The 27,323-nt window shown below is 44.8% G+C and overlaps 1 protein-coding gene across 2 annotated transcripts in view; it reads left to right on the plus strand.

Moving 5' to 3' along the window:
• Positions 1–4,165: 4,165 nt before the first annotated feature.
• LOC311034589 (uncharacterized protein) overlaps positions 4,166–27,323 on the plus strand; it is a gene marked incomplete at its 3' end in the record, with an annotated part of 31,108 nt that continues 7,950 nt past the window's right edge. The window contains exons 1-7 of one of the 2 annotated variants that reach the window (XM_084042469.1): positions 4,166–4,424; positions 7,542–7,612; positions 10,265–10,381; positions 17,368–17,544; positions 19,937–20,032; positions 24,343–24,438; positions 26,823–26,912. In XM_084042469.1, coding sequence (XP_083898595.1) covers positions 4,390–4,424; positions 7,542–7,612; positions 10,265–10,381; positions 17,368–17,544; positions 19,937–20,032; positions 24,343–24,438; positions 26,823–26,912 — 682 coding nt within the window. In that variant the 5' untranslated portion in view covers positions 4,166–4,389. The remainder of the gene's footprint in view (positions 4,425–7,541; positions 7,613–10,264; positions 10,382–17,367; positions 17,545–19,936; positions 20,033–24,342; positions 24,439–26,822; positions 26,913–27,323) is intronic. The other variant, XM_084042470.1, reaches the window with a different exon arrangement.

Genomic DNA, 27,323 nt, shown 5'->3' on the forward strand with positions numbered 1-27,323 from the left:
AGCTCGCCTCCCATCATGCGCTCTGCCGATCGTACTACTCGCTGTAGGCTGATCTTTTCTCGGGCAGTACAGTTCCCATACCAGGCCGTAACAGAGTCTGATAGAACGCCTTCAACGATGGATGCGGTGTCCTACTCCGAACTTCTTCAGGCGGCCGAGCCAATACAGTCGCTGCTGAGCTTTTTTCCTCACGTGTGTGGTGTGTGTCTCCCATTTGAGATCCTCCTCGATGTGTACTCCGAGGAACTTGAACTCGCTGACCCTTTCCACTGCAGCGCCATCGATGAGGATGGGCACATGATCCCTCCGTGGCCTGCTGAAGTCCACGATCAGCTCCTTGGTCTTGTCGACGTTAAGGGCAAGGTTGTTCTCCCGGCACCAGAGTGCCAGTGAGTTGATCTCATCTCTATAGTCAGACTCGTCATTGTTGACGAATCGGCCTATCACTGTCGTCCGTGTACTTAATGATGGTGTTGCATACGTGTACAGGGAGTAGAGGAGAGGGCTCAGCACGCATCCCTGGGGTGATCCAGTGTTGAGGGTCAGGGGGTCAGATGTGATGCTGCCCATTCTCACCACCTGATGTCGGTTGGTAAATGGTGCATTTTAAATGGTAAATGGTGCATTTATATAGCGCTTTTATCCAAAGCGCTTTACATAGATTGTGCATTACATTCACCCATTCACACACACATTCATACACCGATGGCAGAGGAAACCATACAAGGCACCAACCTGCTCATCGGGAGCAATTAGGGGTTCAGCGTCTTGCTCAAGGACACTTTGACACTAACTCTGGGGGATCCCCCCAGCCCAGGATCAAACTGGGAACCTTGCGGTTTCCAGTTCACTCTACCCGGCCACTCTACCCCTGAGCCACTGCCGCCCCTAGATACAAGAAGTCTTGCATCCAGTCGCACATGCTTGGGTGTAGCCCTAGGTCTCGGAGATTTGTGTCAAGTTTTTCTGGGACAATGGTGTTGAATGCTGAGCTGTAGTCCACGAACAGCATACGCACATATTTGTCCTTCAGCAGTTTGTTGTCCACGTGCGAGAGGACGGTGTGGAGAGCCATGGCAATAGCGTCATCGGTGGATGTGTTTTTGCGATATGCAAACTGCCACGGGTCTAGCAAGGCAGGAAGCATGGAGCAGATGTATTCCCTCACCAGCTTCTCAAAGCATTCGCTGACTTACAGGGTGAGAGCGACAGGTCTCCAGTCATTCAGGCGTGTCACACTTTGGCCTTTTTGAGAATGGGCACAATGGTTGACATTTTGAAGCCTGCAGGGACCACAGCCTGGGGAGGTTAAAGATGTCAGCGAAAACACCCGCCAGCTGGTCTGCGCATGCTTTAAAGGACCCGGCCTGGAATCCCATCAGGTCCCGCCGCCTTGTGGATGTTGACCCGTGGGAAGGCTGTGCGCACGTCTCTCTCCGAGATGGTTAGAGGGTTCTCCTCTGCTGGTGCTGCTGATGGCCCTGGGCTCTTAGGGGCCCTTCGATGGAACTGGACCGTGCAGCCATTGACAATTTACTAAAATTAAATGTATAGGTTAATCAAATATCAAATGTGTGGGCCCCTCCTCTGTATTTACAGCAGTGATTCTCGCTGGGTTTGAGGCCCTTCAAGGGCTCCTGGACTCCAAGGGCTCCTGGGGCCCTTCCATATATGATGGAATATGATTAAGGATTTCATATCATACACACCATACCTGTAACTTTCACTAGCCCCCCCCAAAAAAGGTGTGTAATGCCTGCCATGTGCCCTTGATGTCGCCAATGCTGAATTGGTCTTCGATCTTTGCAGTGTAGGCCTTTTTCGGGAGCTAGGCTTTGACTTTTACAGGGGCCAGTTTCGAATTGCAGCCACCTGTAGGTACTCTGTTAGAGCGGTTTTGAAGGAGAGTAGGGTTTTACACTCCTTCACTATAGCTAATGGGGGGGGGGGGGGGGTCCTTTATCAGTCTCTGAGACTGTAATATTACTGGTTCCCATTTAATGTTGAAAACATCAGTCCTTAGTTGTAGTTTAGATGTAATGCTTTCCATCATATTGTGCTTTTTAATCTCTCCCCACCATTATTGGTCTTTGTTTTCTGTTAGCTTTAAATAAATTGCTATATTATTGTCAAAAAGCGGTGAGTATACTTCAATACCATACATGCGCAATAATACTGCAATAATGTATACTACAATACTATTCTTCAGTAGCTTACTATATACTATATAATATCATCTAGATGTATTGATGAACTTCCATGGAGTAATTCTATAATATAATGACATTACTGTGTGGATAAGTGTGAAAATAAAACTATATATATATAATATCGGACAGTTGATCCCATGTCCTGGGCATATACTGTAGGAATAATAGACCTAGCCTGGTAAATCCTCCCTCCGGAAATCTCATTTCCATTTGATTTCAGGAGTCAATTGGAAATGAGATTTCCGGAGGGAGGGTTTACCAGGCTATAATAGACCTGGGATGGCAGGTTGTTTGTTATCTTAGTCATTCCTGGTTCAAGGAATGTTTCACATAAACATTACTGAAACCAAGTTGAAGAATGCTTTGCTGCCATCTACTGGACATTTTCCAGATTGCCCACATCTTTTCTTTCTTTCATATTTCAAGTTTTCAAATGGATAAAATGTATAAAGATCTTTTGAAAATAGCAGATCTACAAACTCACAATGTGAGGCATTGTGAGTTTGTCAATCTGCTATTTTCAAATGGCCGAAATGTAGGGCTGACGCGATTAATGTATGTTTTGTAATAATAATCCAAATCTACAAAGGAATCACTAAAGTGTTTAAATAATTGTAGTGGAGTAAAAGTATAATATTTGCCTCTAAGATGTAGTGGACAGAAGTGAAAGTACTGAAAACAGGAAATACTCCAGTAAAGTAAAAAAAAAAACTCACAATTGTACTTAAGTACAGTACTTGAGTAAATACATATGTACTTAGTTACTTTACACCACCTGACTGTGTGGAGCGAGAACAGGAAGTGACGCACAGCTGGGTGATGTATTGTCCAATCCACTGTCTTTAGCATTGTGTCGGTGAGCTTGCTCAAAGATATTCATCAGTAAAGATACGCCACACAAATCCTACAAAATGGTCTAGTAGAAGTAGATCCCGCGAGAGTGTGTTGCAGGGACAGAGAAAGGTCGATAATAAAGTAGATTTTCTCCTCGTTTGTCTCAGAAAAATACCCATTTTAGTATGAAAAATCTTGGGAAGATTATTCAATTTATTTGTGTGGCTTTTGAGGATCGGGTCCAATATTTAGTTCTGTGACCATGGAGCTAAAGCATGGTTCTTCAGAAGCAGTGGTGTAAAGTAACTAAGTACATTTACTCAAGTAGTGTACAATTTTGAGATACTTTTACTTTACTTGAGTATTTCCAGTTTTCAATACTTTTACTTCTCCACTACATCTCAGAGGTAAAATATTGTACTTTCCACTACAATTATTTGAAAACTTTAGTTACTTGTTACTTTGCATATTTTAATTATTATTACAAAACATACATTAACCACTTACATTTGGGCCATTTGAAAATATAGCCGATCTACAAGTTCACAAATGCGTCGCATTTTACTTCAGTAAAACAGTTGAGTACTTTTTCCACCACTGGAATTAATAGACTCAATCTTTCCAACAAGTCTCCTTAAAAGGCGGCCGCCTAATACACGCAGATACAGGAACTTTATCTTGTCTTGTCTTGTCACGACTTGTCTTGTTTTTTGTATTCTCTTGGGCTGGCTGGCCGCTACCAACTATGAGAGTGACGACACTGGCGTTGACTCCGACCGTAAGAATGGAATGCAAAAAAATGCTCTGTCTAGCTCAATGAGAAAGTTCCGGATGTTTGGAACTACAAGCCCACGGCAGCCAGTGTTGCCAGATTCTGTGACAGAAACAAGCAACCAGGTCCAGGAAAATAGCTCACAACGCGTCGCGATGCGACGCGTTGTGAGCTTGTAGATCGGCTATTTTCAAATACAATCTTGCGGGGAAATTATAATAAGTAGATCTGGCAACCCTCCCTGATGGCAGCCCGCTTTGCGGCGAGATCAAAGCGCGTGATGCGCGACTCTCTCTTTATACGGCTCTGACTGATACCATAGCGACGTCACAGTGCTATGATAAGTTACCTAACTAACTACAGGACAAACGTCAAACTATACAGTCTGAACTTAAGTTCTGAAGCTTGGCATTCGGTTACAACAAAGAATTGGTATTCAAAAAGCAGTCTTTTAGTGTTTAATATCTAACTAAACGGTTACACGTCGCGAAGAAACGGAGAACAAACGACTATTTGTGACGGAGTTTTGGATCTCAAGGGAAAAGCTGTTCCCTCAGTGTTACCTATGAGTTGATGAAAGCAGAGAACAAAGGTACACGGAACAGCCGGTATGTATGTATTATGTTCACATTTGGTCTAAAATACTGGGTTTCTTCTTTTTTTTCTCAGCCCTAAACTAGCTATAGAATACAACTCTCGTAGACGTATTTATGATTCTGACGTTTTCAATCTACGAGAGTTGTAAGGGTTCACCCCCCCATGGACACAGGGACTTTCAGCACTATGCCCCGTAGATACTCCAAACATGTACAAATGTGAAAATAAAGGTGCTTGCCGCCACGCCCCAAATGTTAACTCTCCCTACGGGGTAGTAGTTAAATGTAATAATCCATATCTTTCAACAAAGAAGCGTTTTAATGCCGTCTGTGGCCGAACGCCATGTTTTCACCCTCGTTTACTTACCTGTTTACATTGAGTGTAATTCCGGCTTTCACCAGATGGGGCGCGTCAATACCGCCCAATGGGAACTTCCGACAGAATTGGCCACAGACGGCATTAAAACACTTCTTTATTGAAAGATAAGGATTATTACATTAAACCACTACCCCGTAGCGAGAGTTAACATTTGGTGCTTGGGGGTAAGCACCTTTTATTTTCAATTTGTACATGTTTGGAGTGTCTACGGGGTATAGTGCAGAAAGTCCCTATGTCCATGGGGGGTGAACCCTACAACTCTCGTAGATTGAAAACGTCAGAATCATAAATACGTCTACGAGAGTTGTATTCTACAGCTACATCTACATAATTTCAAATATAGTGTGCTTACGCCATGGCCATGGATGTTACAATATTGTACGGGACCTCAGAAGTACCCGTATCATCCTTATTGTTCAATAAAAAGCATTTAAATCAGATCGGTGGTCATTTTCTCATAGAGTTATAACGTTGTATCAGCGTGCAATATACTCCCCAACCGATAAGGTCGCGTAGTTGGAAAGCATACGAAGAAAAATGGCCACCGATCGGATTAAAATGCTTTTTTATTGAACAATACGGAAGGTACGGGTACTTCTGCGGGCCCGAACAGTGTTATAACATCCGTGGCCATGGGGTAAGCACTTTATGTTTGAAATCTGAACGTTTATGCAGATGTACGAGAAAGTGCAAACACCAGGTTGATCATCCATGACGGTCGTGACAGTTGGTGTCGGCTCTTCTAGTTTAATATACATTTGACAGTTGAACTTGTAGCAGAAAACGTGTTTCCGCCATAAGTATTTTAGTGCGTGGTGGGCTGGCGGCCAGTAACTAAGTAGTGGTGTAAAGTATGTACTGTACTTTTACGTGCAATTTTTTTTTTTTTACTTTAGTGGAGTATTTTCAATACTTTTACTTCACTACATCTCACAGGCAAATATTGTACTTTTTACTGCAGTTAGTTGAAAACTTTAGTTAAGATTTGTATTACTAAACATACATTAACCACCCATAAGCTCTGTATCTTTGGCTATTTGAAAATAGCAGATCTGCAGGCATTATGTATGTATGTATGTATGTATGTATGTATGTATGTCTGTCTGTCTGTCTGTCTGTCTGTCTGTCTGTCTGTCTGTCTGGGGTCTTCAACGTTTTCAGGCCAAGGACCCCCTAGCTGAGAGAGAGATGAAGCAGGGACCCCCTCTATATTGTATGAAATGGTGTTTCAGATATACTTTTGCTGCTCTTTTTTTCCCTCTACACACCTATAACTCTTTGCCAAAAATAGCCGATCTACAAGCTCACAGCAGCGCGAGGCGTTGTGAGCTTGTAGATCTGCTATTTTTGGCTAAAGTTCTCCTCAGAAAAGGGATGCTAGGGTTCAAGTGGTTAATATAGAAAAAAGAAAAATCATACAATCATACAAAGATTTGGCGGACCCCCTGTAGTAACTCTGAGGACCCCCTAGGGGTCCCGGACCCTCTGTTGAAGACCCCTTATGTCTGTCTGTCTGTATGTATGTATGTATGTATACATACACACACACACACACCAGTGGCGTTCCCAGAAATTACATTTAGGGCAGGCGAGATTTTTTTTCTCTACCCCCTCGCCCCCCCCCACTCGGGAAAATGTCGGGGGGAAATCTCCGGGGAAACAAGTTAACAACAACACTACACTGACTACAAAACTGAAAAACGTTAATAAAAACAATATGCAAGTATAATCAAGCAATCAATTATTCAGCGGTGGTCTCTTCATGTTGTAGCCTAGTTTAATGGCTCAAGCTGCTCTCAGAGCCCCTTTTATGCCAGGTGAGTACAGGTGATGGCCCAGACCCCCACACCTGGCACTCCTGGCACCCCATGAAGATAAAGGAAAACATTTGCATCACTATAGGCGACGTCGCTCTGCCGCGTGAATGGACGAGGAGGTCCGACGGCCACTATTGTCTTTGGATTTTTTTCACTGCCTGTTTTTCAGTCTTTTACTTTATTTTCTAGGGGAGGTTAGATTTTAGTTGGGCAGGCGGCCGCCTGCCCTGCCTCTATGGTGGGTACGCCACTGACACACACACACACACACACACACACAAAATGTCAGAATCATCTTTATTGTCGCGTCACAGGTGTAAAGAAGTGGGTGAGATTGATTGATGTACTTTATTTAGTAAGACATGAGAACAACAGTACATGGAAGTACAAATTCACAATACAAGGTCTACTAAACTAGCCTGGTTCCAGACGAATCTGCCTTTGCAAAATCGCATCGCACTTTTAGCCCTCGGCAGATTACGTCTGGGATTGCACAGGGAGTTGAGCTGCCCCTGTCGCTGCGTTTTCGAACCAATCAGCGGCTGCTAGGGGCGGGATCATCCAATCACCTGCCTAGTAGCTTGAAAAAAAAAGAAAAACCGCCTGTCATCGATTCTGCCTACGGAGTCTCAGATGGAAGTACGCTGTGAAACGAAAGTGTATCGCAAGCTTCTTCCATTTGACGGTGTCAGGTTACTACTAAACTGGAAGACTCATTAAGCACTGAGCTTGTTTAAAATGAGATCCCCACGCACACAAATCATGATGACATAAGAGACAGACAGATACACACTACTATACAGAACGTCATACAATCAGCTTACAGGTTACTGGTATGAAGAGTGAAAAATATGTACAAGAGAAGGGAAAAAAAGGGAAGGGGGGGGATTGGTTGTTGTGCAAGCAGCTCCATAATCTTTGTCTTGTTTTCAGAAAGAGAGAAGACATGAAGGGGGGCAGGCAGAGCAAGGAGAAAAGGAAGACAACAGAGAAACGTGTCGCAGGTAGGCAAAAATCTAAAGATATGTACATAATATACCTATATACTCTATGACAGGGGTCTTCAGCGTTTTTCATGCCAAAGACCCCTTAGCTGAGAAAGTAATGAAGCACAGACCCCCCCCCCCCCCCCCACTACATAGAATACAAGAACGCTTGCCCCAAAACACGCTCGCCTCGGGGCAAATCCGGCGACCTCGGAACGGTCGCCACCAGGTATTCCTAAACGTAACCTCAGTAAAACTATGGCTAAACCTAACCTTATTCCTAAACGTAACCTCAGTAAAACTATGGCTGAACCTATCCTTATTCCTAAACGTGACCTCAGTAAAACTATGGCTGAACCTAACCTTATTCCTAAACGTGACCTCAGTAAAACTATGGCTGAACCTAACCTTATTCCTAAACGTAACCTCAGTAAAACTATGGCTGAACCTAACCTTATTCCTAAACGTGACCTCGGTAAAACTATGGCTGAACCTAACCTTATACCTAAATGTAACCTCAGTAAACTATGGCTGAACCTAACCTTATTCCTAAATGTAACCTCAGTAAAACTATGGCTAAACCTAACCTTATTCCTAAATGTAACCTCAGTAAAACTATGGCTGAACCTAACCTTATACCTAAACGTGACCTCAGTAAAACTATGGCTGAACCTAACCTTATTCCTAAACGTAGCCTCAGTAAAACTATGGCTGAACCTAACCTTATTCCTAAACGTAACCTCAGTAAAACTATGGCTAAACCTAACCTTATTCCTCAATGTAACCTCAGTAAAACTATGGCTAAACCTAACCTTATTCCTCAATGTAACCTCAGTAAAACTATGCCTAAACCTAACCTTATTCCTAAATGTAACCTCAGTAAAACTATGCCTAAACCTAACCTTATTCCTAACCTTATCCTCAGCAAAACAAATACAAGAATGTAAGAACCGCCGCACTATAACTACTGTATAACGAGAACTATAACTATATTGTTCACCATTGTATTTGTTGTGGCGTAAACTCTGCCATCCACTTGACCATTTTTAAAACTATATATATTTTTATAGTTATAGTGCTCAGTGTGACCTGCCCTTTGGTCAGTTTTACAGAGTTACAGACCTGTAATGGTCCATTTGGTTACTAACTATCAATCATTTAGCTGCGGGGACCGCCTGAAAACAGACAGATAGAGAGACATGTCATGCATTGCTCTGTAAAGAGGAGCAGTTCTGTTGTCCACACTTAAGTTCTATATTTACCCAGGGTGGTGACTGTTCATTTCCAGCAACGCCCTGTACAGACACACACACATTAAAACCTGTACAACCACAAATATCTTATACCGTTGACCACTAAGCAGCCCCAATGGAGCAGTTGGGGGGAGGCCTGTCACAATTATTACGTAATCGTCTAATTGCATTTATTTGAGATAATCGCAATTATTTTTGCTTAATCGTTTCCATGTTGAAAAATGTTCATACGTTTTCAAATATTAAAAAAGCAGAAATAGCTGATCGACAAGCTTACAACGCGTCACGAAGAAGTGACGCGTTGTAAGCTTGTCGATCAGCTATTTCTGCTATTTTTGCATTCCTACAAGTATTAAATATGTCAATAATGTCTTTGTAAATTTAAGTTATTTGTCTTATCTGCCCTGTGCAATTTTTTGATTACAAAGCCTAAAAGGCAAACAGAAATTATTTTTCATTGATAATGTTCCAGTGTTCAATGGCCAAACACACAATTAAATCGTTCATCGCAATTATTTGAGTGACAATTAATCGTCAACTTAAGTGTGTAATGGTGACAGCCCTAGTTGGGGGTTCAGTGCCTTACTCAAGGGCACTTCAGCGGTTGTGGGTAGTGGTGACCATTCACTTGAACTTCCCCACCCGGACTATTCCTTAACTTTCAGGCAACACGTGCGCTCATCTATCTATTAGGCCACCGCTGCCCCACTTATACTGATGCAGTGGCACGAACGTGGCGCAAAGCGTGGCCAATCCGTGAATTTATTCTCATACAATTTATTCTTATACATTCTTAATCCATTAAGACCGGGAACGCATCTGTGTCATTTTAAGATTTCTTTGGCTAATCAAAAATAGCAGATCTACAAGCTCATAGCGCGGCACTCCCGAGTACCGCGCTATGAGCTTGTAGATCTGCTATTTTCAAAAATGTGTGCAAATCTTTGAATATGTATTTTTCAAAGTGAACATTTGTAAAATATTTTGTTCCAAAGATTTGAGTTACAAATGCTCGCTTTAAAAAAATATATATTCAAAGATTTGCACACATTGTCACGATTTATTTTTCAAAATAACAAGCTCATAGGTTATTTGTAGATAGAATATATGCTATTTAGAACTTAATTGCCCCATCATAAATCAAGCTACAGTAGGAGTGTGCTGGGTCAATCAGGAAACAGTGGTGCTAATACTTGTGGTTCGATGCATAGTATGTCATTGTCAACCAGACAATGACTGGGTCTTGATCTCCATCCCTAGTTACACACAAGACAAATAGGATTAGTGCTCTTGCTCTGCATGATGATCAAAACGTAATGACCAAATACACAGGTAATTGACCAACTTTCCTCCTCCCTTATCGTCTGCTAATATTGAAGTTGAGTTTATTAATCCTGTATCAATTCCTTCATTGCAGACACATCTATGGAGTCCAGGCTGCAGGTGAAGATGATCAGACTGCAGGTGAAGATGAATTCTACAGACCCAGCTGTTCCTATTAAACAGCAGGAACCTGAAGACCAGCAGAAACTCAGTACGTTTCATGCTCTCTCTGTTTCTTTGCTTTAATATGTCCTCATCTCCCACTTTTCATTGAAAATTGATTGATTGAATACTTTATTAACAGTTTGCAAATAGTACAGTGGTATGATTTTACAATGCTTGCTATAAGGATAACACAAAAAGCCCTAGGGGCTTGTTTCCATTGTGGTTCTGTGCATATGAGAGAGAGAGAGAGAGAGAGAGAGAGAGAGAGAGAGAGAGAGAGAGAGAGAGAGAGAGAGAGAGAGAGAGAGAGAGAGAGAGAGAGAGAGAGAGAGAGAGAGAGAGAGAGAGAGAGAGAGAGAGAGAGAGAGAGAGAGAGAGAGAGAGAGAGAGAGAGAGAGAGAGAGAGAGAGAGAGAGAGAGAGAGAGACTCATTCATTCACTCACTCACTCACTCACCCACCCACCCACCCCTGGGGGAATCCTTGGGGGACTATATAGTTGTGTGAACTCTGCCATCCACTTGACTTAGAATCAGAGTGAACGTCCCTTTAATTGGTTCCATTGGGCCTTACAGGTTGAAGTTACAGATCTGTAAGGGTTCATTTGGTTCCTAACTATCAATCATTTGGCTGAGGACTGCCTGAAACCTCCCCCAAGGACCCCTTGGTGTCCTTGGACCCCCACTTTGAAAACCACTGCTCTAAAGTTTAATTTAATACTAGGCCTGGCTGTCTGTGGGTCTCTGCCTCCCATTTATGCCCATGGACGTCATCAACATCACATCAGCAGTTTTTGATGACATCAGGGAACCCCATATCCATATTTAGTTGATCAGTCATATCGTATGGTAGTGGGTACCACACAGGATACTCTGACTACAGGTACAATGGATATTCTGTACAAGTACAACAGGTATTGCATAAATGGATGGGGAATGCATTCCCTAATGGGAGACATACAGTCAGACAGATACAGACATGTTGTGCATTGCTCTGTAAAAAGGTGGAGTTCTGTTGTGCATATTCTTAACCGATTACCATAAGTCCTTATGGTTAATTAACCGTTAACCGTTAACAGGGTTTCTGTAGAAGTCTTAAGAAATATTAACTTCATCTATGTGAAAATAAGGCATTTTTATGCTTTTGCTTTTCTTTTTTGCTTTATTGTTAAAGTAGTTGTAATTGTATTCTTGCTCTGTAAAGCACTTTGAGCTGCATTTCATGTCATGAAAGGTGCTATACAAATAAAGTTTATTATTATTATTTTATAAAGGACTCAGTTGTATTTAGGTCTTAAAAAGGCCAGACAATGTTAACTGTTCTCAAGCAACATTTTTTCAGAGGACATCAGTAAGATTAGTAACACAATTAGTAACACAGATATTAGTAACACAATATCGTCAAGCTGTCCCCAGATTACTGGTACTCAAGGTAATTAATAGCTACTGTGAGTTCATCTATTCAGCTGATAAATAGACTGTCCACAGTCAGTTTCCTGGCATTCCTGGCACTTCATAAACAATAGATGTTATCACCAGATAGCCAGATATCCTGTATGTAAACATTATGGCTATCTGGACTTGGGTACAAAAGTTATCGGTGTCGTGTGCTAGCAAAGCAAAGTTTGTTGTTTACCCAGGGTGTTGGACTAAGTGCGGAACTTATTTACAGCCAGACCCTGCATGGAAGCCTTGCTGAAGGGCTATTCAGCGGTGATTCATGATTGATGTGATGAATTGGGGAATCGAACTAGGGACCTTCCGGTATCAAGGCCGCCCCTCTAACCACTAGGCCACCGCTGCTATTGTGTTACTAGTCTTAAATTTGTCATGTATGTAAGTCTGAAGGGTATTAGAAGTCTTTAAAAGGTATTATATCCACTGGTCCTCCAGGTTGGGGGTTGGGCACAGGGCTAACAACCCAGTACAGTAAAAAAAAGATCTTGTTACAGAAGCAGCAACAAAGGAAATTAACAATCCTTTGTTGCTGCCCTACATGCCAGCCGGCAGTAAGTAAGTAAGTAAAAGGTATCATATCTGACTTAACCTAAACCTGAAAGCCCGCCCACAGCTCATTAGGACCTAGATTTAACACATACCTTTCTTGACATAAATAGAAGGGAGGCTAACAATACAAAGACAAATACCATATTAGTGTTTACGTGCGTGCATGAGTGAGTGCATGCTTTAACTTGTGCGCATGGGGGTTCATTTGATAATAAGACACTTAATGCTCAAGCAGAGAAGTGTTGTTTGTGGAAGTCGGCTGTACTTAGTGGAGTAGTGGTTTCCAAACGTTTTGAAAATAGCCGATCTACAAGCTTACACTTTGTGAGCTTCAATGTATGCTATATATGATATGCTATTTGCACATGAACATCTTTTTTTGAAATAATAATTATTAAAAGGTAAATCTACTCGTCGTGACCCATAAAAATGGGACCTGCCCCTCAGTTTGGAAACCACCGCTGTAGCCTACAGCTGATGTGCTTTGCTTTGCATCAGTGATCATTCAAAGATTTACATATTTAATAAATAATATTATATTGTAGTGACTGTCTTAGGGCATAATTCACCACTGGCTCTTTAAGAGAGTGGAGGGGTCTGATTAGAGACAATACTGAACAGGTGTGTGTTGTTGTGTTGTCAGTATGAGTGAGTGTGTGAAATAAATGGGACACGTTGTTCTGCGTGCCCAAAGAGAGAAGTTGCAGTACGTTCCTTCTTGCAATTCCTACATTGGTGACCCCGACTTTCGTCTGCTAGACGTTTCTACTAGTGACAGTGACAGCACGTAACCATGGCGACGGCCGCTCCTGTTAAATTACCGGAGTTTTGGGAAGCTTCTCCCGCGACCTGGTTTGCACAGGCGGAAGCTCAGTTCGCGTTGCGGAACGTTACCGACGACGCTACTAAGTATTATCATGTCGTGTCAGCCCTTGGAAGTTCAACTGCGCTCAGAGTGGAGAGTTTGATTGTTTCCCCCCCTCGGGCGGCTAAATACGACGCGCTCAAAACTCACCTGCTGAAGACGTTCCAGCCTTCTGATGCAGAGCGTGCCGACCGTCTCTTCTCCCTGCAAGGTCTGGGTGATAATAAACCATCTGAACTTATGGATAGGATGCTGAGCCTCATGGGAGCAAATAAGCCCGATTTCCTCTTCATCCACCTGTTCCTGCGACAGCTGCCTTCTCAGGTACGGGCTGCTCTGGCCAACACTAAAATAACAGACTGCCGTGCCCTGGCTGCGGAGGCTGACAAGTTTTTTCCTCGCTGGCCAACAACAATGTGCGGCTGCGCTGTTACCTGCCCTGCCCTTTTCGCCGCTGCCCCACGTCACGGCGGTCGCTGTCGCGGCAACAGCCCCACGCCAGGGGCGGGACACTGGTTTGTGCTATTACCACACAAGGTTTGGCCCCACTGCCAAGCGGTGCCGGCCCCCGTGTTCTTTTGGCGTGCCGGGAAACGCCAGCGCCAGCACACGGTAGTGGCCTCGTGTGCTGGCCGGACTGGCAGGCTGCTTTTCATTCAGGACACAATCTCCGGCCGGCGGTTCCTGTGTGACTCAGGTGCACAGAGCAGCATCCTGCCCGCATCAGCAGCGGACATCCGGTCCAACGGACACGGCCCCCCGATGGAAGCTGCTAATGGTACCCCTATCCGCACCTACGGCACCAGGCATGTGTCTCTGGGTTTTGGCGGGCAGCAGTTCGACTGGGACTTTGTATTGGCAAACGTGTCTTTTCCCCTCATCGGCGCAGATTTCCTCTGCGCGTATGGCCTGCTGGTGGACGTGAAAAACCGCCGTTTGATCGACGCGGCCACCTACTGTTCTTACGCGTGCACGCTCGGGGGGGCGAATTCTGTCAGACTGTCCAACATGCTCTCCGCCACGGATGAGTTCACCCGGCTCCTCGCTGAGTTCCCGGCCCTCACGCAACCCACCTTCTCTTCGTCCACAGCCAAGCATGGTGTGGAGCACCACTTAGCCACTGCAGGTTCTCCGGTCTATGCTCGGGCTCGCCGTCTCGACCCTGCCAAGCTTACCATCGCCAAAGCAGAGTTCGAGTCCATGGAGCGCCTCGGCATCATTCGCCGCTCCAGCAGCCCATGGGCTTCCCCTCTTCATATGGTCTCAAAGCCTGGCGGTGGGTGGCGCCCGTGTGGCGATTACCGCCGTCTTAACGAGGCGACTACGCCGGATCGTTATCCAGTCCCGCACATCCAGGATTTTTCCGCCCACTTGGCCGGGAAGGTCATTTTTTCCAAGGTGGATCTTGTGCGTGGATACCACCAGGTGCCTGTCCACCCGCTGGACATCCCCAAAACGGCTGTGATTACTCCTTTCGGACTGTTTGAGTTTCTTCGCATGCCGTTTGGCCTTAAGAACGCTGCACAGACATTCCAGCGCCTCATGGACTCGGTGCTGCGGGACCTGCCTTTTCTTTTCGTCTACCTGGACGACATTCTCATCGCCAGCACCTCCAAAGCCGAGCACCTGTCCCACCTCCGGACTCTGTTCGAGCGGCTCAGCACGCACGGCCTTATCATCAATCCGGCTAAGTGCCAGTTCGGCCTGGCGACCATTGACTTTCTCGGGCACCGAGTCACTGGGGAGGGGGCTGTTCCCCTTCCGTCGAAGGTGGATGCCATCACGACCTTTCCTAGGCCGCTCACGGTCAGGTCCCTACAAGAGTTCATCGGCATGGTGACATTTTATCACCGTTTCCTGCCCCGAGCTGCTCACGTCATGCGGCCCCTTTATGAGGCCCTTAAACGCAAATCCCCCAAGCACGCTGTGGACTGGTCCCCGGAGAGGGACAGTGCATTCAGGGCTGCCAAGACTGCTCTAGCCAATGCAACCATGCTGGCTCACCCGTGGCCCGGGGCTCCCATCGCCATCACTACTGACGCTTCGGACTATGCTGTCGGCGCAGTGCACGAGCAGTGGGTGGGCGGCGCCTGGCAGCCGCTCGCTTTCTTTAGTCGACAGCTGCGTCCCAGCGAGCGCAAGTACAGCACTTTTGATCGGGAGCTCCTAGGCCTCTACCTGGCTGTCCGTCACTTCCGGTTCCTGCTGGAGGCTCGCCCATTCACAGCGTTTGTGGACCACAGGCCGCTGACTTTTGCTATGGCCAAGGTGGCTGAACCGTGGTCTGCACGCCAACAGCGTCACCTCTCCTACATCTCGGAGTTTACTACGGACATACGTCATGTCGCTGGCAAGACCAACCTCGTTGCTGACTGCCTGTCCCGGGCCGTCGCTGGGGCCGTTCATCTGGGCCTCGACTATGCCTGCATGGCTGCGGACCAGGCCGCCGACCCGGACGTGCAGGCTTACAGGACGGCGATCACAGGGCTTCAGTTGCAGGATGTGGCCTTCACCGATGCCGGTGCCACACTCCTGTGCGATGTCTCAATGGGTCAGCCCAGGCCTGTCGTTCCCAGTGGGTGGCGCCGACGTGTTTTCGACGCGGTCCATGGGCTCTCACACCCGGGCAGGAAGCCATCTCAAAAACTGGTCACGGCTAAGTTCGTCTGGCATGGCCTCAAAAAGGATGTAAGAGACTGGGTGACCACATGCGTGGCGTGCCAACGGGCCAAGGTGCACCGCCACACCAAGGCTCCCTTGGCGCCGTTCCTGGTACCTGAGCGGCGGTTCGACCACGTGAACGTCGACCTGGTGGGTCCCCTGCCTTCCTCCCACGGCTTCACCTACCTGCTCACCATGGTGGACAGGACAACCCGCTGGCCGGAGGCCGTTCCGCTGTCTTCGACGACGACTGCCGATGTTGCCCGGGCGTTCATCGGGACCTGGGTTGCTCGTTTTGGCGCCCCGTCTGACCTTTCCAGCGATCGTGGCTCCCAGTTTACGTCTGAGCTGTGGAACGCTGTTGCTGAGGGCCTGGGCACAAAGCTCCACCGCACCACCGCCTACCACCCACAGGGCAACGGCATGTGCGAACGTTTTCATCGTGCTATGAAAGCTGCTCTGCGGGCCAGCCTCACGGACAGTGCCTGGGTCGACAAGCTCCCGTGGGTTATGCTGGGTATCAGGACCGCTCCCAAGGAAGATCTCCAGTCCTCATCTGCCGAGCTGGTTTATGGTCAACCACTGCGGGTCCCGGGGGATTTCGTTCCCTCCACCACGACTCCCTGGTCGGCTTCCCATCAGCGTTCCTTGCTCCTGGATCGGGCCGCGACCTTTGCCCCTGTCCCCACTGCACACCATGGCCTGCCGCAGTCTCACGTCCCTGCGTCCCTGCGGTCGGCGGAGTTCGTTTTCATCCGCCATGACGCTCACCGCGGACCCCTGAGGCCCCCTTACGATGGCCCTTTCCGGGTCCTGAAGGTCGGGGACAAGGCCTTTGTCGTCGAGGTCGGCGGCAGGTCGGAGCACATTTCCGTGGATCGCCTTAAGCCTGCCCATCTGGATTTGGGCCGGCCTCTGGGCCTGGCACAGCCCCCACGGCGGGGACGCCCTCCCGCCTCTTCCCCTCCCCACAACAGGCCAGGCACGGCCTCCCAGCCCACCTCCCACGCCCCTCGCCTCCACACGCCGGCCCCTGCGCCCGTCCGGCGGAGTCGCGGTGGTCGGGCCATTCGCCCCCCTCTTCGTCTGCGATGACTTCCTTTTTCTGTTATGGTGAATTCTGGGGGGGCCTGTGTAGTGACTGTCTTAGGGCATAATTCACCACTGGCTCTTTAAGAGAGTGGAGGGGTCTGATTAGAGACAATACTGAACAGGTGTGTGTTGTTGTGTTGTCAGTATGAGTGAGTGTGTGAAATAAATGGGACACGTTGTTCTGCGTGCCCAAAGAGAGAAGTTGCAGTACGTTCCTTCTTGCAATTCCTACAATATCACAAATCATTGCCATGCTTAGTATTACACCCTTCCAAGAATCCACAACAATCAAGCAAGTTACTGGCCAGAACAGTCAATACCATAAAGAGTACTCATAATTTCACTGTTATTCTCATGACATGATCTCACGACATGGTTGTTTTTTGCCTCTCTCCCTCTCTCTTTACAGAGAAGCCAGGTCCAGTGCAGAAGCGCATTAAAAAGGAGCCTACCAACACCCGGGAGGCAGGCTTGCCGTCTGGTATGGGGATGCCAGGGATCCGGGCCGGGCATTACCCCGTCTCTGAGAGGCAGCAGCTGGCCTTGCTGATGAAAATGACGGCTGAAGAGTCCGTCAACGGTCCAGGTGCGTGCTTGTTGCAACGGAGGCCACGTCTCCATTGTATCTCTATTGTCTTTATTTATTGATATTGTGTTGTATACAGTAGCTGCTATTTGGGAAGTAACTAAGTACATATACTCGACAAGTACTGTACTTAAGTACAATGTTGAGGTATTTGTACTTTACTTGAGCATTTCCAATTTCCAATACTTTTACACTTACTCCACTACATCTCAGAGGCAAATATTGTACTTTTACTCCACTACAATTATTTGAAAACGTATTTACTAGTTACTTTGTAGATTTTCATTATTATTACAAAACATACATTAACCACAGCCCTACAGTGTATATACATTTTGGTCATTTGAAAATAGCCGATCTACAAGCTCACAATGTGTCGCAATGCGACGCATTGTGAGCTTGTAGATCGGCTATTTTAAAGAGATTTTTATACATTTGAAAACTTGAACTTGGGACATTCTGCACAATGAGTACTTTTACTTTTCATACTTTAAGTACATTTTGATACCAATACTTTTGTACTTTTTTTTTGGAATTCCGTACTTTTACTTGTAATGTATTTCTACATTGCAGTATTGATAATTTTACTTAGTAAAAAATCTCACCACAGCACTGCCCCACACACACACACACTGAGGCCGATTTCACATGCATCTCGATTCACTGCCAGAGATATGATACATTAACCATACATTGAATCCTCTGCATCGATTCACCCCTGTTCACGATGCGATTTGATAACGATTTGATCACGATTTGATTCTACACGATGCGATATGATGCAATTTGGTGCAATTGAACGTAATTCAAATGATTTATATTAAAGCCCACGTTAATTTACTGTAGGTTAGTAGGCTCATCTCTGTCTCATAGAATTCTGGGAGAAAACAAAGTGTCTGCTGGTTATGGGAGAATTGTTTAATTACTAATCATATCCTCCTATAATTTGACTAACCTCTGTGGCTGTGGTGTCTTGGTGTCTTGGAGCGCGCGACTGTTGGTGCGCGCGCTCGCTCGCGACACACACAGCTGGCAACACACCGTTGCCAGGTTTCGCGCGAGAAACAAGCAGCAAGGTCTATGAAAACAAGGCCAAACGAAACGAACCCTACAAGCAACAAGGTCTATGAAAAGAAGGCCAAACGAAGCGCCTTCACACATATACCTTGCCTCTTGGAAAACAGCCGATCTACAAGCTCACAACGCGTCCCCACACCCACCTGCACTTTCACAACCAACGCCAAAACACAATACCACCAATATTGCCCCTAAACCGCTTACAGTAGGCCTACATGGCAACTAGACTCCTTCAACACCAACATGTCTGTGCGACGGGTGACGGTGTTTGTGTGTGTTCTGTGGGGTCCATTTGGTTCCAAGACATAGAAATGCCATTAAATGGGGGTCCATAGCCCTGATGCATGTCAAACTGGGGGTCCTTGAAATTAAAATGGTTGAGATTCACTGCTAAAAAACCCTCTCTTATGGGGGTCCCTGGCATATCTTTTCAAATGGGGGTCCGCGGGCTAACAAGTGTCAATTTGGGGGTCCTTGACATAAAAACGTTTGAGAACCACTGCACTACACAGTACAAACTCACTTTTGATCCCTGATAAACTGTCTGTTCTCAGCGCATAAGCCAAACTGCACACTTTGGGTGCTCATATTCCCCTACGGGTATGGTCTAGTAGTTTATAATTATTATATATTATTACATGGGTCTTCAACAGGGGGTTGACAGGGGGGTTGAACATTTTATTTGTTTATTTTTTATTTTTTACATTAACCTCCCTAGCATCCCTATTCTGAGGAAACATTAGCCTAAAATAGCAGATCTACAAGCTTGTAGATCGGCTATTTTCGGCAAAGAGCTTATTGGCGCTTTAAGTGGTTAAATATATATGAAAATTCATTACTGGATTAATGTTACTAACATGAATCCAACATATTAATAGAAAATGTAATGTGTAAACAAATAAACACAAAACCTTAATTTACACAACACTGATGATAGTGCTGTCAAAAAAAAGTCTATGAACAAGTTTAATCTGCAGCAGTTTTATACAATATGTAGCGGGTGTCTCTGCTTCATCTCTCTCTCAGCTAGTGGTCCTTGGACTGAAAAACATTGAAGACCCCTGTATTATTATATTACTTAATCCAGGATTATACAATTTTTTGGTGCATAGTATGTCAACCAGAACTGGGTCTTGAGCTCCATCTCTCTAGTTACACACAATATATCTGTAAATCAAATTAGATTAGTGCACTGGCTCTGCATGATGATCAAAAAAGGAATTGACCAACTCTCCTCCTTCCTTATTGTCTGTTATTATTGAAGTTGAGTTAATGAATCCTGTATTCCCCTGGGATTTCAATTCCTTCATTACAGACAAGTCTATGGAGTCCAAACTGCAGGTGAAGATGAATTCTACAGACCCAGCTGTTCCTATTAAACAGAAGGAACCTGAAGACCAGCAGAAACTCAGTAAGTTTCATGCTCTCTCTCTGTTTCTTTGCTTTAATATGTTCTCATCTCCCACTTCTCAAAAAAAAGAAAACCTTAATACATGAACATACATGAACACGTACATTTAATGCATCACTACATGTGCGTACACCAGGGGCCGCGCTAGGATTTTAATCTGCCGGTCCCAATGTCCGGAAGGATTCAAATTTACCGGACATCTGACAAAAATAACGGTCATAATTATTTTTATGCATTAATGCCAAGCAGGTGCGTAAATACAGCATAACACTTAGGCCTACAGCATTATATTTTGGATTGAGCTATTTGAACATGAACCATCAGAATATACACATTTTATATAGCAGGGTCATCTTACACAAATACATGAATTACCTACATTACCATTTGCGCATGCTGCGTGCGTAATGGTTTCTCAATAATCAATTGCGTTTGAATGCATTTTCTAATCAAAGGGCACCGCACAAAATTGGGCATTTCAGATTAATCCTTCATAACGTGGCTCAGCTGACCTGTTAGGGCAATAAATTATAGACCACTACTCACTCACAGGAGGTTATAGCTACTGTATAGTTAGACAGTGGATGCCGTCCGTGCGTCTTGGGACAGCCGCGGGAAAGTTGATGAGTTGTGAGAATCCTGTGGTCTCCTCATAGAGCTATTCAGTTCAAAGTGGTAACGTTTTAACGTGTCCACCTCATAGAGTTAAAAATAGGTCCACGATTATGATTAACGTCGTGTTTCACCTCGATGCCATATTTGCAGTAGCCTAAAGCTGTTGTGGAGAGTATTTACAGTGTTGGATATTTCATCTTCAACCTGCATTGTTGTTAAACTGTAGGGCAACTTGTCAACTTTACTCACAAGTGCCCTTGTAGTAGCCTAGTATCTGTGACATATTCTAACGCGTAATGATACAACTTGTGAGTGACTGACTGTTAAATACACAACTTTATAACTTGTAACCGCGGACCGCGGACGCTGTCTGACTGCCGAGACTCTACGCAGCAGCAGCAGCAGCAGCAGCAGCAATAACAACAACTACGCAGCAGCAGCAACAACTCTCTTTCTTCCTGTTGTACCTTCACAATAAAGTGTCTCCCATTTACCGCCCAATGCAGCACATTTTACACTGGTTATTATTAACAGGAAATAGGTGTAAATTAACAGCGTGTGAACACACTCTTTCTACCTCTCTCTCTCTCCCAGAAACACACGCACGCTGTTAAGAGAGAGAGCGAGAGAGAGAAAGAAAGAGAGAGCGAGCGAGCGAGAGAAAGAGCTTGCAAAGCAGACTAGCAGAGGATTTGAAATGTGCCTGATTTGCAGTGATAATTAATGAACTGCCGTGGCATTATCAACCGGTCAGGATGTCCGAAGAGATTTATTTTTTCCTGTCTTTGTCATAAAAAAACGGTCAAAACCGGCAATTGTCGGACTAAGGCGACCTCTGGCGTACACATGCATGAAACAAGGACTGCAATGGAAATAACCCATTGACTTTTGCGTTTTGTCCTTTTGACATTGGTGTGATAATATATGTAAATATACTGTACATATATTGTTTACTATCTATCAATAAAGAGGTCAAAGTCAAATACTCTCTGGGGATTGACCCAGCACACTCCTACTAGTCCAGGGGCCAAGCCAGATTTTAGTACCACCTAAGGTGACCGTAAACGTTTTGTATTTTTGTCTTCCTACATGTCTCTAGTTTACATTTTGGTATGATAACCCTGCCAATCTTGTAGCTTCATGGCAGTTATCACTCTCTAAACAAACCTACCCCCATATGAAACCATGTTGTGTTTGTGTGTGTGTGAATCATTTATACTAGTCCATACCCGGTCGAGGCATCCGTGGGAGGATATGCGCACATGATCTGGCAACCCGGGAGGCAGTTCGTCCCATAGCTGGGCAGCCCCGTAACCATGGCGACATTCTTTTACACAAAAACGCTAGTAAACAGCTGAGATTTGGCGAAATCGAAAAAGGGGATTCGCTGTTCCGTGCACATGGTAATGGTCAATGGCTGTGTGTAAGATCAATAGCTCCAGCCACTGAGGAGAACTGGGCAGAATAGTTGTTTTTTTTCTCATTTTATAGGACAAGTTTAATCTGCAACAGTTTTATACAATATGTAGCGGGTGTCTCTGCTTCATCTCTCTCTCAGCTAGTGGTCCTTGGACTGAAAAACATTGAAGACCCCTGTATTATTGTATTACTTAATCCAGGATTATACAATTTTTTGGTGCATAGTATGTCAACCAGAACTGGGTCTTGAGCTCCATCTCTCTAGTTACACACACTGGCCCTCATTTATCAACGCGGTGCAGCCCGAATAATGAGCGTACGGCGTGATCACCGCACCTTTCGGCATTTATCAATATATCCTGACGTGGGCTTCATCCTACTTTACGCTGAGATCTCACGTCTGGTCGAGACCAGTTGTTGACGTTGGCTGCTCCCGTTTATTCCATTCTAGACCTGCAGAGCAGCATTGTTTGACTGTCTGAGAGGCGTCTGAGAGGCATCTGGACACATAATCCACCCATAAATGTATATATCTACACTAATAAATAATCCCTGTGAAAATATAACATTTTATAAAGTAATTCAAACAAACTGCTTTAACAGTCATTCGGTTAAGCTTGCAGATTTGCATGGCTGCATTGGCTATTTGAAAATAGCAGATCTACAAGCTCACAACAGGTTGCATCGCGTTGTGAGCTTGTAGATCTGCTATTTTCAGCGCAGCAGCGCTTCTACGAGAGAATTTTCGGGAGCCCCGACCATCTTTTCACTGACAGTGAGGTCTACAAACGTACAGTAGCTTGTCCTATGTTATGGAGTTATGTCATAGAGAGTTATGTAGGCTACACAACCTGGCTGGGTTAAGGATATAAACCCGACGCTCCAATATTAACGTGGCGGCACGGAATCACTGCATTCCGCCCGAGTCTCATGTACCGCTACGCTACATGAAAGACAAAGTTGGGCGCGCGCGCGTGTGTGTGTGTGTGTGTGTGTGTGTGTGTGTGTGTGTGTGAGAGTGAGAGAGAGAGCGAGAGAGCGAGTGAGAGAGGCGTGTGCGTATGCGTGTGTGGCGAGCGGGGGACGTTTCTTATTGGCTTTTCATGTCTTTAGTTGTATTCTGGTTCGTCTTCATGTCGTAAAATCGGGGCGTTTTGAGAATATTTAAGGGCGTGTTATTTAAATGACGCTCGTTTCAGCCGTGACATTTATCAACGCTGGGACCAAGTGTAAGCTCGGATCAGCTGTGTAGGATGCGTTGATAAATGTGACTTCGACGTTGGTGTACGGCCGAATATATGGAAAAATATACGCCGGTTTCTACGCTGCGTTGATAAATGAGGGCCAATATATCTATAAATCAAATTAGATTAGTGCACTTGCTCTGCATGATGATCAAAAAATCACACCCTGTGTGAAGGTAGCGGCGCCTTTGAATACATTATGTCATCGATATGTGTTTATAATGTGTTTATAGCCATGTGTCATGTGAAGCTTGACCAATCACTTTGTTGACGGGTCTGACCAATCAGAGCGTCGACGACAGATAAAGTTAAATTGAGGATCTAACTTTAAATAACTTACCTAGAAGGAGACTTTAGCCAAATAAAAATATATACAAAAAAAAACATGAGGAAATAAAAAATAAACCTTGACATCATAGTGATGTCATGAATAGTCCCCTTGCCTGACAAATCACAACCTTGACGGGCCTGACCAATCAGAACCTTGACGGGCCTGACCAATCAGAACCTTAACGGACTCTTGGATTCTCGATCGTCTCTATCAAACCATTCTGTCATAACGGATGACTGGGTCCCGAACTCAGACTTTCTATACATTCACCCTTCATCTGTTCTTGTATCTTTCTCTTTCTATTCGTCATATTAACTTTAAATAACTTACCTAGACGGAGACTTTAGCCAAATGAATAATAAGATGAAGTCATTGTCATCGTTTATATAGACATCGAATTCTATATTCATGACATCATAGTGATGTCATGAATAGTGACCAATCACAACTTTGGCGCACCTGACCAATCAGAACGTTGACGCACCTGACCAATCAGAACGTTGGCGCACCTGACCAATCAGAACGTTGACGCAAAAGCCAGGCATAGAGGGCTAATATCCGCTCTATACCTAAAGGTATAGAGCGGCTAGCGCCGCTAAAAAGGAATTGACCAACTCTCCTCCTTCCTTATTGTCTGTTATTATTGAAGTTGAGTTAATGAATCCTGTATTTCCCCTGGGATTTCAATTCCTTCATTACAGACAAGTCTATGAAGTCCAGACTGCAGGTTAAGATGAATTCTACAGACCCAGCTGTTCCTATTAAACAGAAGGAACCTGAAGACCAGCAGAAACTAGGTACGTTTCATGCTCTCTCTCTGTTTCTTTTCTTTAATACGTTCTCATCTCCCGCTTCTCATAAAAAATGAAACATACATGAACACATACATTTCATGCATCACTACATGGACTGCAATGGAAATAACCCATTGACTTCTTTTTTTGTGTTTTGTCCTTTTGATATTGGTGTGATAATATATGTAAATATACTGTACATATGTTTACTATCAATAAAGAGGTCTAAACAAACCTACCCCCATATGAAACCATGATGTGTGTGTGTGAATCATTTACCGTAAATTTCGGACTATAAGCCACGACTTTTTTCCCATTTTTTGACCCTGCGGCTTATATAACGGTGCGGCTTATCTATGGATTTTTATAGCTAACGGCCACTAGGGGACCTCCTAAATCTAGGGATTTTACACCCGCGGCTTATAGTCCAGTGCGGCTTATATTACCCTGTATATATGTACAAATCATTCAATTTAGCTGCTGCGGCTTATATTCAGGTGCGGCTTATAGTGCGAAAATTACGGTATACTAGTCCATACCCGCTCGAGGCATCCGTGGAAGGATATGCGCACATGATCTGGCAACCCGGGAGGCAGTTCGTTCCATAGCTGGGCAGCCCCGCAACCATGGCGACATTCTTTTACACAAAAACGCTAATAAACTGCTGAGATTTGGCGAAATCGAAAAAGGGGATTCGCTGTTCCGTGCACATGGTAATGGTCAATGGCTGTGTGTAAGTTCAGATCAATAGCTCCAGCCACTGAGGAGAACCGGAGAATCTCTGATTTGGTGGTGGTGATTTTACCAGTATAGAATCCATTTCTTCTGAGGAAAATTTGGTATTGTGCATATTTAATGCATATTATTTGCGTATTTGAACACATTTGTGGAAATGGATATGGACTGAACGGCGGTTCTGGACAACTTTTTTTCCCGAACAACTCGGCGGTGGGCACTATACTCCCTCCAGTCCTTGCCGATGCGGGCGCCGAGTGTGAGGTCGGTCGCTCCCGCATATGGACATGACCATATATGGGCATGGCGGTCGGATCTGTGGCTCTGGACAACCGGATGTCCATATATGCCTATATATTGGCATATCGGGTTTGTTTATGGTTATGTCTGAGTCATAGTAGCCTGTCTGATATCTGGTCTAGAGGGGCGGAGTCAAAATCTCCGGTGAAAACAACCGTTGGCTCCCCATTGGGTTCACCGATCTGTGCGCCTATCAGTGGTTCTCAAACCGGGGTCCCAGGACCCCCAGGGGTCAATGACTAACTCAGAGAGTTGCATGACTAACTCAGTTGCATGACTAACTCAGAGAGTGTACAAATGGAACCAAATGGACCCTTACGGGTCCATTTGGTTCCATTTGTACACTCTCTAAGTTAGGATTCCATAGTATAGACTGCGGTCCCAGAGATACAATTGGCATTAAATGGGGGTCCATGGCCTAACGCAGGGGTCTTCAACAGGGGGTCCAGGACCCCTAGTGGGTCCTCAGAGGTACTACAGGGGGTCCACCAAATCATTGTGTGATAGGAACTTAGTTTTTTACACTTGAACTTGAACCCTAGTATCCCTATTCTAAGGACAACTTTAGCCGAAAATAGCCGATCTACAAGCTCTACTGTGAGCTTGTAGATCGGCTATTTTGGGCAAAGAGGGGGAAGAAGAGCAGATTAAGTACAGAGTGAAAGTTTACTAAGTATTGACGCTTTAAGTGGTTATAAATGTCTGAAAATACACATTAACATGAATCCAACATCTACAAAAAGCTTTAATCTGCAACACAATTTTATGCAATATATAGTGGGGGGTCCCTGCTTCATCTCTCTCTCTCAGAGAGGGGGTCCTTGGGCTGAAAACGTTGAAGACCCCTGGCCTAATGCTTATTAAACTGGGGGTCATGGAATTTAAACCACTTTGGTTTGAGAACCACTGATCTAAATCAAATGGGATTAGTGCACAGTTTGCTCTGCACCGTGCATTATGATCAAAGAAATAATTACTAACTTGATACACAGGTGATTGACCAGCTCTCCTCCTCCCCTTTGTGTCTCTTATTATTGTCTCCGCCAGGAGACTATGTTTTCGTTCTCGTCCTTCCGTGTGTCCACCAAGCTAACATTGGTCAAGCTTCATGTGACACGTGACAATATGTTGAAAGGGTGTGCTTTGATTGGCTAGCGAGACGCATGATGAAATAGAGACCTATACATAGGTGTGTCACTTCAAAAGATCATTTATATCTTTTGAAGTGAGGTAAGACAGGATTAATCAGGAACAGTACTGGCGGAGACCTGTGCTCCGTGGAGCACATTTTCTAGTTGAAGTTGAGTTAATTAATCCTGTATTCCCCTGGGATTTCAATTCCTTCATTACAGAAAAGTCTATGGAGTCCAGACTGCAGGTGAAGATGAATTCTACAGACCCAGCTGTTAAACAGAAGGAACCTGAAGACCAGCAGAAACTCAGTAAGTTTCATATGCTCTCTCTGTTTCTTTGCTTTGATATGTTCTCATCTCCCACTTCTCATAAAAAAAAAGAAAACCTTAAGATTAATATTGATTGTGTTACTTGGTGTTCGATGCATAGTAATATAACCACCTTCCTCTTCCTTTACGGAATCATCCTTATCTTTTGTTGTATTTTAAAAGAAAGAAGGAGTCCATGCTGAAGAACTGGCGATTTGTGGCTTGTTTTGAACAAGATGCCGCAAATCATGAACGCAGCGTCCGATTGTGGTGAAACTTTTCACGCACATTCTATGTTGAGGAACAAATGTCACCCTTTTGACATTGCCCTATTATAGCGCCACCAGGAAGCCGATTCTTGCAAAACATTCTTTTTTTTAAATATTACTACCACAAATTGTGTCCAAACAT

This window comes from Gymnoscopelus microlampas, assembly GCF_963454915.1.
Source record: "Gymnoscopelus microlampas genome assembly, chromosome: 19".
NCBI lineage: Eukaryota > Metazoa > Chordata > Actinopteri > Myctophiformes > Myctophidae > Gymnoscopelus > Gymnoscopelus microlampas.